This window comes from Crinia signifera, chromosome 6, assembly GCF_055691185.1.
Source record: "Crinia signifera chromosome 6, ASM5569118v1, whole genome shotgun sequence".
NCBI classification, from domain to species: Eukaryota; Metazoa; Chordata; class Amphibia; order Anura; family Myobatrachidae; genus Crinia; species Crinia signifera.
This window is the reverse complement of record NC_139222.1, coordinates 87,639,377-87,650,876: the sequence shown is the minus strand read 5'-3', so window position 1 is coordinate 87,650,876 and position 11,500 is coordinate 87,639,377. Positions and strand designations below refer to the sequence as shown.

The following is an 11,500-nucleotide window of genomic DNA, read 5'->3' as shown; positions in this document are numbered from 1 at the left end:
ACAGGAGGACAGGATTGGAGGTAAGATATGAGGCGGCCCACACCATTATTTGTTAGAGCGGCCCGGGGGGCACATGGCCCCCTGCTACCGGCCCAGTCCGCCCCTGTGCAGTGGACATAACTAAAGAGGGAAGAAGATTGTAAGTTTAATTTAAGCAAAGATAAATGAGAAGGTAAAAAGTGTGCAATTTAAAGTAAACCATATAAACCCATCAACTGTTACTTTTTTTAATCATGTAATTTTTATTAAGCTTTTGACAAAAAAAAGACAACATTACAATAAAACAAAATTAAAGTGGTGCATTCTCTGTACACTGTTATAAAAGTAGCATTCGTGTTCAGCATTTTAAATATAATTCATCATACACGGTAAGAGATTTTCAGGGTAAGGGCAGTGCATGGCGGCAGGGAGGTGCCCAGTCGGGGCACCAACATACAATAAATAAGCTAGGATCAGTTATCTTGAATATTAATGGAGAATCCTGCCAGAAGCCCCAAACCTTAACATATATACTTTCACAGCCACGCTTAGCATACTTAGGGTGGGATGTGTTTAAATACATGGCTGCGCTGCCGCAGCGATGCTAGCATATATGTATTGCGCTAGCATCGGAAGCCCCCTGTGATACCTGTGATGTGGTGTATGGGGGGTCTGCGTCACATCTCGGCTCAGCGCGGCTGTCCCCGGCGCCTCCTCCTCCCCCCTGCAGCCAGATGGACATCCAGCTGTGACATATGCTAGGGGGAGGAGGCATTTCATGGAGGCAGGCAGAGGGCGGCGATAGAAGCTTCTATAGGGTATCTATAGGGTATCGCCAAAGACACAGATATGAGGGGTCGTAAGAGGAATCCGTGTCTTAGATACTTGTCGAACCCCACCCCCCAAAGAAAACACCTGTGGGCATTGCCACAACAGATGTCAGAACCCAGCCCTGGTATCCGAGCACTTAGGACAAGCAGCCGACACAGAGCCACCAATCCGCAGCAGTCTGCTCTGGGTCCAGTAAACCTGGTGAAGAATATATAGTTGGATTTGCTGAAATCTGGCATATGCTGTGACGCTCCTCGGGGAACCAACCATGTGAACCTAACCCTCAATGGGCCATAGATCAATCACATATTTAGCATGCATATTGCTCAACAAATCCGCTCCGGAAAAGGAGAGAAGAGAGGAGTACAGAATTGAGATCTTTTTTTTTGGCTTGGCATTTTGCGATCCAGCACGTGAACATGGCATTCAGAGAGGTGTAGAGCAGTACCCCCCACTGCACAGCCACTGCATGTCGAAGTTGCAGGTATCTGTAAAAAAATGGCAAGGAACTGTATATGTAGACACTAGATGTTTCAAGGAGTGGAGAATCCCATCTTGGTAAAGCTGGCCTATTGCAAAGATCCCAAATCACACCCATCCCGAGCTACCTTCTAACTAACAAAGCTCAGGGAAGTTCTTGTTTCTCCAGATAAAGGGGAGTATGGGTCAAGTGCAGGGTTCTCCAGCACAGTCACCACCGCTACCCATACTTTCCGAGCCTGTTGTAAAAGAGGAGGAAGAGAGAACAAGGGTGTATGAGCCAGTAAAAATTGCAATGGTGAAACAAAAAGAAGACCCACCTTGTTTAATAGGGCAACAGGCAAGTCCTCATAGTCCCCATGTGTGACCCACTCCCCCAACTGGGCTAATTGGGCAGCAAAATAATACAGGCATAGGTCAGGTAGCTCTAAACCACCTTAACTTGATCTACACATTTACAGCCCCAGATAAAAGTAACAATATACTGAGTAATAAACTGAAACTGAGAAGGAGGAATATAAACAGGAATTTGGAAGAATAAACAAACATTTAGGTTGGATAACCATTTTAATTTGATTTACCCTACCAGTAAATGACAAAGGAAGCGTCTGCCAGACACGAGCCTTGTGGCGTTACAAGGTCATTTGTGGGGTCAGGTTAAGAGCCACAAAATAAGAGGGGGGGGGGGGGGGGTGAGAAACCTGAATACCTAATTGCATACAACATCGTTAAATTGCATACAACATCGTAGAGGATAATTATATGAAGGGGTCTGCACTGTGGTATGGAGCAAAAGAAACACCACAGATTTGTCCCAGTTAATACCAATCCCAGATAAACTGCCAAAATCGGACATCAAATCAAGGCGAGCCGGCAAGGAGAATGACATCTCCGCTAGATACAGGATCATATCATCTGCATAAAGTTCGATTTTTTCCTCGTTACCTCCAATCTGAAATCCCTTACCCGCCAGAGAGTCACTGACATGCCAGTGGCTCCAACGCAGGGGTGAAAAGCAGAGGATACAGGGGGCATCCCTGCCTAGTCCCTCTCCCCAGAGCAATGGAAGTAGGAGTAAAACCATTAACCATTACCCGAGCAATGGGGCAAGAGTACAGTAGTTGAGTCCAGGTAGAAAATTCGGGTGTATACCAAGCCTCATCAAAACCTCCCACAAGTAGACCCATTCCACAGAGTCAAAAGCACGAGCAGCATCTAATGACACAATAATAGCCTCGTCCATCCCCTCAATCAACTGTTACTTTTGATCCATCACTCGCTTTTTTTAGGCAGTGAAGGCAAGAGTTTATCATCTGCAATTTGCACCTTCCAATTACACTAAAAGTATTTATAACATCAGCCATCGCTAGATTCGCACACCTGTCAGTCTGCTACAAAGAATCAGCAGTTCGGGACAGTGAACGACACTGACATTGTCTCTTCTGTACGATGAGTAAACATGAAACTGCCATTTGAGTTGCATATTGAGTAGCAAGGAAGCTTTGCTCTAGTAGAGTTCTGCAGGGTTCTTGTTATCTGGTTTAGCTTTATTAAGCTTATCCTCCGAATATCTTCTCCGTCCTTTGTCTTCGGTGCATTCCCTCTGGCACAGGCCCTCCTCACTGCTGGCCTGCAAGCTGTCAAAGGTGCTTTCTTTTGTACTATCCCTCTTCAGGGTTTTCTTTGCCTTATGCTTTCTCCGACAAAGAGTTAAGCACTTTTCAAGACATTTAAACCTGGTCTCTGTGGTGAAGGCGTACATTCCGGCAGGTACCGCAAGCACCATAGCACACACAATAACAATGATGTGGATGAGCTTTTCCCTCTGTTCTAATTCACTAATGTCACTCCCGGTCATAAACACAATGCATTGTCCCTTCCGGGGTGGCTGGCTTTTTAGAGTGACACATACCTCATATTTGGTTGCCGGCAGCAAGTCATTAACAGAATAGGTATAAATTCCAGGACCAATATTGATTATCTCCTTCTCTTTATCATCATATTTACCAAAATAGATAGTGTACCATGTCTCTGCTGGATTCTCTGTCACTGCAAACCATTCCAAGGAGATTCCATAAACAGTCTGCTTGGCAATTCGTACATCTATAAAAACATTCTCATCGGATGATGATGATGGACTAAGAGAGAATGAAGAATACATGGAAGGATCTCCCATTCTCAGAGACAGAACATTTAGATTAACTGATGAAGTAGAGTTGCCCAAGAAATTGGTAGCCAAACAGTTGTAGGTTCCGGCCTCTGCAAGATGTACCACTGGGATCGTTAATTCCGACCTTAAGGTCTCTTCATCAATAAAAATGGTGGACACTGAGGATATAAGAGAAGATGTTGTCAGCTATACTGTATTTTACAAGCCCCATATATTGTATGAATTATATACAGTAGGCCAGGGGTGGGCAATAAGCGGCCCTTCAGCTGTTGATTAACCCAGCAAGGCAAGGCATGCTGGGATGTGTAGTTCATTAACAGCTGGAGGGCTGCTTATTGCCCACCCCTGATATAAGCTATAGAGTTTTCATATTTCACAGAATTCCAAATCACTGTGCAAAAGTGTGAAATCCATTGGAGTGACATTTTACCACTGTGAGACAATTTCTGAAATGCATTAAACACTGTTTCTGAGAAAATGTGTAATGACAATTTTAATATAAACATAGAGATGTGTAATTTGCATATGAAGGAAATGTGTTTCCATGCCTGTATTTTGAGTTGCAAACATCTTTCATATATCGTTTAATGATACTCCTCCCACAATACAAAATACACTGGTAGGCTAATTGGTTACTGCCAAACATGAACGCTAGTATGTATGTGTGTGTATATGTGTTAAAGGCAGACTAGATGGCATAAGTGCTTCTTATCTGCTGTCAAATTCTATGTTTCAAATGTGGTAGAGCAGGTTGACACCAAAACATTTACATGAACAAGGATGACATTGGAGAAAGGTTGACAAGGAAAAGATCAGCACATGAAAGGTTGACGAGATTTTCCCACATTTTTCTGGTGTCAATGTTGACTTTTGTAACTGTAAATGATGTGGGAAAACTCCTCTGGTAGGCATCCCTTAACCAAAGGGGCTGTTCCAAAACGTCAAAAATACTGTATGAAGACAAATTTTAATACATTTTTTTTTTCAAATAAACATTTAAAAATCACTGTTACCAGGGGTGGATCCAGAAAAAAAATTACAGGGGGGCATCACGAGGGGGTGTGTGCCAAAGGGGATGTGTTTTGGGAAAAGTGGGCATAGTCTTGCAACATGGGAAGTGACCTCCAAGGGAATGCAATATCCATATGATGGAGAAAGGGTGAGGCCCCAAAAAGGCAAAGGATGACAGGAGAGCCATAGGATGACAGTGAGATAGTGACAGGGAGAGGAAGTCGGTGATGGCAGGGAATGGGTCATGGGGAGGCAGTGAGTGATGCCAGGGAATAGGGGACAGGTGGAGAAAGTGGTGATACTAGAGAATATGTGACAGGGAGAGGATAAGAGGAGTGAGAAGTGATGGGAGAGAAGGTGGGAGTTGGAGTGGAAGTGGCGAACATGAAGAAGGTGAAGGCGAGAGGCAGAAAGTGGCAGTGAGAGGCAGAGGGAAAACCAGGGAATGGCTGACGCTTACAATTTATCACAGGTTACTAGTTCTAATACATACAGTAGATACATCCCTTCCCTGGCTCTGGCGGCTGTGAACTACCCATGTAAATGACCACACATACCCCTCTCTTCCAGCTGGCTGCATCATACCCAAGAAATTTACTGGGTTTATTGCCAGGCAGCATCTCGTTCCTTCCACCCCACCCCACCCCCAGACTCTGCAGCACATACTGCAGCCATCATAAGGGATCCCTTACCAGTGCTCTCTCGAACGTGCTGCTTACTCACTCTACCATTCCATATTGACTTTTGCCAATGACTCCTGGCAGCCAAGGTTGGTGGTCAAGGCTGCTTCCATGATAGACCAGAGCAGTGGTGTGTGTACACTACATGTGTGCGTGTGTGTATGTGCGTGGGGAATTTAATTCAATGATGCCCATGTTGGCCTGTACTGTACACTTGGTGCAACACTGTGCAGTTTAAACAATGTATACAATGTACCTAAATGACAGGGGGGTCGGGGGGGGGGCATGTGCCTCCGTCACTTCGCCACTGACTGTGAGTCAAAATAAGTTACAATCACGTCAACAATCACACGTTAACACCATCAACATTGTCAACAACTTCAAAATGTCAACATAGCCAAAATATTTACAATAGAAATTTTAGGGTTAAGGTTCAGGCTTACGCACATATTTATGCTTGGCGTTAGGGTTAGCCATTTTAGTTAGGCGTTAGGGTTACAAAAAAAAATTACCAACATTTTTAACATGTCATTTTGCTAATGACATCAATTTCCATGTACACATTGGACTACATGATATTGTATCAGTTAACATTTTCTATCTATTGACAATATGGGGTGAAATGTAATAGGGTGGGTGAATCAGAAAGTGAGAGATTTGGTAAGAAATCTCCAGGTTTTTTTAAAGCAGCAATCATTCACACTGCAAAATCAAACTGGTTTTTCAGTGTAAATGATTGCAGTTTAAAAAAAACCTGGAGATTTCTTATCAAATCTCTCACTTTCTGATTCACCCACCCTATTACATTTTACCCCATATTTTAATATTTACATTATAAATATGCAAAGCAAAAATTAATAAAAGATTAGATCCCTTAATCTTTCTTCTATAAATCTCCTTAACAAAATGGACTTTCAATCAAATAACTTTATATAGTGAGTTCTGTAGATTGTGTGATTGACACTTGTCAAGAAGAGTCATGTGATGATTAATCACAGAGTCCTCCTGTAATGGGCTATGATAGATACATATATTGTAGGTTTTCTGTACTTATAATTCTTTATTAAACTTGTGCAAACATGAGATAAATACAGTGGGCCAAATGTAATAGGGTGAGAGTTTCAGAAAGTGAGAGATTTTGGGAGAGTTTTCACCTTTTTTTTAAAGCAGCAATCAGCTATGTTTGAAATATGACAGTTGGGAGTTGATTGGCCGGTGCGTTATCTCCTTTCACTTTATCTCCAGTTAATCTCTTTGCAAGGCTTAATACATCTGCCCCATTGTTTCAATTTACCCCCAAATTTTTTTGAAACTCAGTTATCCAACTTACCATTATAGGCTTTAATTATCTTTAATCCATAGGTCCACAGTACTAAAGGTGTAGGGCTTGCAGTTATTTTACATACCATCGTGATATTCAACCCCACCTGTACAGTAACATTGGTTAACAATGTGCTGGTATTTGGCTTTATGCAATTATTTAACTCCAACTCATGAAAGAACTTGCCGATTCTAGATTCTGGGCTTGCACAAGTCAAATATGAATTCATCAGTATAATGGGTGGAGTGACTGTCTTTACAAAATGAACAAAGCCTCTGAGACGACAGTCACACATCCAGGGGTTGTCATGTAGGGCCAAGACTACATTGGAAACAAATTCTGATCTGCCATTCAATCCCTGTCCTCTTTGGTATAGGGGCCAGTTTGAGAAAACATCTTTAGAGATGATGGTAAGCTGATTAAAGGATAAGTCCAAGTAGGTCAGGTTGGATAGATACTTCAATGCATGTTCTGGGAGAACATCTAATCTGTTATGTTTAAGGTCCAATATCCTTAAAGCAGGGGTATCCTGAAAAGCTGTCCATGGTACTGAACGCAGTTTGTTTCCTTGTAGTCTCAATTCTTTTAGGCCCTTTAAGTCTTCCAAGCTTTTCAGATGCATTAGTGTAATATTGTTAAAATTCAGCCACAGATATTCTAAAGAGTTCACTCCGCCAAATGATCCTCGAGACAGCTCCGTCAGGTGACATTTTTCTATTCTAACTTTGTGAATGTCTGAAGGGATGACCTTGGGTATTCGTGTGAGAGCTGAAGACATGCAGAGCAGACTCCTTCAAAGAAAAGAACACAAGGATAGCTAAGGTTATTGGGAACCATTATCTTACATTATGTGCATACTATATAGGCAGAGTGGATCTCATGCAGGATTAGGATAAATATAACAAAAGAGCAATTGTCACCTTGGCAAACCCATATTATATTGATAATTTTACTAGCTTATTTTATTTGGTACTAACTCTAAATAGTTTATGCATCTCTCTGTATTTTCATATATAAATAGGCACACAGACATTCCTTGTAGGATCTAGGACAGTGGTAGCCAACCCTAGCCCTCGAGAGCTACCAACAGTTCACATTTTCCAGACAACCTAGCTGCTGCACAGCTGCTGCACTGCACAGACAACCTAGCTGCTGCACACTCATTAATCACTGACACATTTTAAAAGATACACAGATGCAGCTAATTAGCTCACTTGTGATTCTGTGAGGAGACCTGCAAAACATGCACTGTTGGTAGCTCTCGAGGACTAGGGTTGGCTACCCCAGATCTAGGATGTTGGATTGTTAATGGTAAATCAATCTTGTTAACGGTGATGATCAATGCAATTGGCTTTATGCACCCAAGGTCTATAGCACCCTAATTTCTCAGCCCATTTCAGAGCAGGCTTGTCCTAATTGCAGTCCCACAATAAAGCTGTTGCGTGGGGACGCCCAGCGTTTTCCTGGGCGCACCCAGTGTTTTTGTTGGTATGCCCAGGAAACACAGGGGCGTTCATATGCAGACGCCCCCTACCAGCCTCCTGCATGCCCCCCCACTGCAAGGGACTCGGAAACTATGCAAGTCTCCAATGGTGCCCGAAGTAAATACCTGCACATAAGCAATTATGCACATGCACTGGCCGTAAAGATCGGTCCCCATTGCAAATTCGCAACAGAAGGACCAGATCAGAATCACCCCCCTTAGTGCTATTCACTCAATGCCTTCCTACATGTGTAAGGTTGGTGTAGTCACACCTGGTGCAGCAGCTTCCTGATCAAGCAACACCACACATGCTACTATGTATGGTTCAATGCGAAGACATGCGATCGCAGCTATTGGACAGTGAAGCCACTCCCTCTCCATCTTCTATTCAGCCTATGATTATTTTAATTTAAGAGGTGTGGCTAACACTGTTTCTTTCATCTACAATCTGGCTCTATTGATCTGGATACCAGACGGTAGCCCCATCCACTCCTTTTAAATTGCGTCAATGAAGAAACTCAACTCATATAAAGAAAAAACATATATATATATATATATATAAAACACATACAATATGGTCAGGAATTGCGCTTAAAGTGGGTCTTTCGACCAGCTGCACCTCTGGAACGACTCTCCTGTTAGCGAGAGACAAAAGATAGAATGCAAAGAAGGGGGGTTGTCCAGAGTGCGCTCTGATGGTACCACCTAGCCAGAAAGGGTATATAGTCCCAAATTGGTGTGATCTTGCAGTCACTTGTATTCAGACGGAGTGTTCAAAAATAATACCGAAGACTTCGAATATGAAAAGACGTTCTTTATTAGAAGCCCAACGCGTTTCGTCTACACGACTTCATCAGGGGCAAAGGCAAGGCCTGATATGGCCAGAAATCCAGACAAAGGTAAAATAGGGGCAGTGTCCCTTTACACGTACAGGTTAAAATCAGTGTGGGTAGGTATGGAAGCTAAACGCCAAGGATAATAAATCCAAATGTAACTCCTTCTGAGGACCAAAAGGTATATGTAACCAAAGGGGTGGGATCCAAGGTGTGGTTTTAACTCACAGGCTAAAGAAAAAGGACTTCCTTTCTCACAATCGGCAAAATAAAATAAAATATAATAGAATCCGCAGCAGGCGAATGTAGATGCTTACTCCACTGCAAGCCAGGATAGCGGTGGCTATCAGTGGAGTAAGCATGCACTGGCTTGCAGTGGAGTAAGCATCTACATTCGCCTGCTGCGGATTCTATTATATTTTATTTTATTTTGCCGATTGTGAGAAAGGAAGTCCTTTTTCTTTAGCCTGTGAGTTAAAACCACACCTTGGATCCCACCCCTTTGGTTACATATACCTTTTGGTCCTCAGAAGGAGTTACATTTGGATTTATTATCCTTGGCGTTTAGCTTCCATACCTACCCACACTGATTTTAACCTGTACGTGTAAAGGGACACTGCCCCTATTTTACCTTTGTCTGGATTTCTGGCCATATCAGGCCTTGCCTTTGCCCCTGATGAAGTCGTGTAGACGAAACGCGTTGGGCTTCTAATAAAGAACGTCTTTTCATATTCGAAGTCTTCGGTATTATTTTTGAACACTCCGTCTGAATACAAGTGACTGCAAGATCACACCAATTTGGGACTATATACCCTTTCTGGCTAGGTGGTACCATCAGAGCGCACTCTGGACAACCCCCCTTCTTTGCATATATATATATATATATATATAAATCTGTGGGGGCGGCACTCCTCTGTCGCACTAGACGGTATTTCAGGATGCTGGAAACTGGTGCCCTCCGTTAGTCAGGGGTGCTGACAATATACAGGTCTGTGGGGGGGACGGCGGCACTCAGAAATAAAATAAACCAGGCTAGTGTGCAGCCAACGTTTCGAGGCACTGCAGCCTCTTTATCAAGGTGAAAAAACGTTTTTTCACCTTGATAAAGAGGCTGCAGTGCCTCGAAACATTGGCTGCACACTAGCCTGGTGTATTTTATTTCTGAGTGCCGCCGTCCCCCCCACAGACCTGTATATATATATATAATGTCATGTAGAAATGATGGGTGTTGAGAAACACATGGTTACAGTATATTTAGCCATGCATCACTGCTATACAGCACCTTCTTGAAGCTTGTTATTTCCTTGTATAGAGATGGCTTTAATGCTAGTGATGTTAAATACACTCACATATATGTAGGCTACACGTGAAAGGGGTTTTAGTACCAGAGAGAGTAGCCACAGTGCTCTTTTGCTGCAGTAGCACTTTCTGTAAGTGATTAAAGATTGTCAATAATTAAATAATTGCCATAATCTTAATAGTGCACTGTTTCCTTGCTTAGATCAAGCATGATGTAATTATTATGTAAATATCATTATAAACATAATACCCACATACTGTATAAAACAATTACTTGCATAGAAAACAATATTCTAACGTACTTGGCACGTGTATTATGGAAATATGTAACAACAACTAATATAACTATTAGCAGATGTGCTGAGATATTAAAGCATCAAGTATTCTATAGCCAGCATGAGCTATAATAATAAATAATAAATAAAAGCAGAGACAGTTTAACACTTGGTTCCAATGCCGAGGACACAAGCCGTGTAGCAGGGTGTAGTTGAGTCATAGACTGCACAATATTACACACAATATTTCCCATGGTGATTTTCAGCACTTCCTGTATCTATTAAGTTTAAACCTTTGAGTGCCAATGTTGCTGTGAGCGAACCTTAAAAATATCCAGCATCGCTCACAGCGACTGTTCTTTCAGTATAAATAAATACAAATACAGCACAGTCAATTCATTGAAGTTTAGTTAAATATTGCACCATTATTGCCATTTTTTAACGGATATTTTGAGGATCTCTCTCAGCAAAGGCTTAACAAAAAGGTTTGCTTGGCAATTTTCACACCTAGTTTGACAAATTCTCTTGGCACTCAAAGGGTTAAATATAATTTACATTTATATACATAATAAAAGCCATTCCTTTTTGGCTATGTAAAAAAATGTGAAATATATTCCTTTCTAGAGATTCCCGTGTCACTCGTTTCTCATCATGCGGTGAAGGTCATTATAATTGTGTGATAGTTTTGAATACGTGGGAGGCATTTTATTTCATATTTGGTGTTTTGGTGTTCATTCATTTATGTCACCAGGTCATAAATCCCATGTATTTCCTTTTTAACAATTGCCAAGAATGAAAAGATGCTACGAAATATTTGATCTACTGCCTTCCTCTTACAGTGCATTCCCGCCTTCACAGGGAAAAATCATCGTAACAAACCGATCATTGTGAAATTTTTTGAATTAGCAAAAATATTCTCATAATGTAGAGCTATGTACAAATAATAAGCTGCCAAGAGAACCCGACAAATAATGGAGATGTTAGTCACTTACCTTCCAAAAGTATCATTTGAACAAGAGCATCCCGTGACGCAAAGTGGAGACGCCAAGCCAGGTTTCGAGAAGAGGAGCAACAAAGGAATAAGGTGCCAAGCAGCATCCATATTCTTTCTTTGGTAAATACTCTTCTTTTATTCTGA

The 11,500-nt window shown here is 41.9% G+C and overlaps 1 protein-coding gene across 1 annotated transcript; it reads right to left on the bottom strand.

The window, feature by feature from the left end:
• Positions 1–303: 303 nt before the first annotated feature.
• LRIT2 (leucine rich repeat, Ig-like and transmembrane domains 2) lies at positions 304–11,467 on the bottom strand. Its single transcript, XM_083146388.1, has 3 exons — positions 11,355–11,467; positions 6,482–7,263; positions 304–3,618 (listed from the first exon to the last, which is right to left on the bottom strand). The coding sequence occupies exons 1-3, from the start codon at positions 11,462–11,464 to the stop codon at positions 2,798–2,800; spliced, it is 1,713 nt and encodes a 570-aa protein (XP_083002514.1). The 5' UTR covers positions 11,465–11,467; the 3' UTR covers positions 304–2,797.
• Between the last annotated feature and the right edge of the window lie 33 nt (positions 11,468–11,500).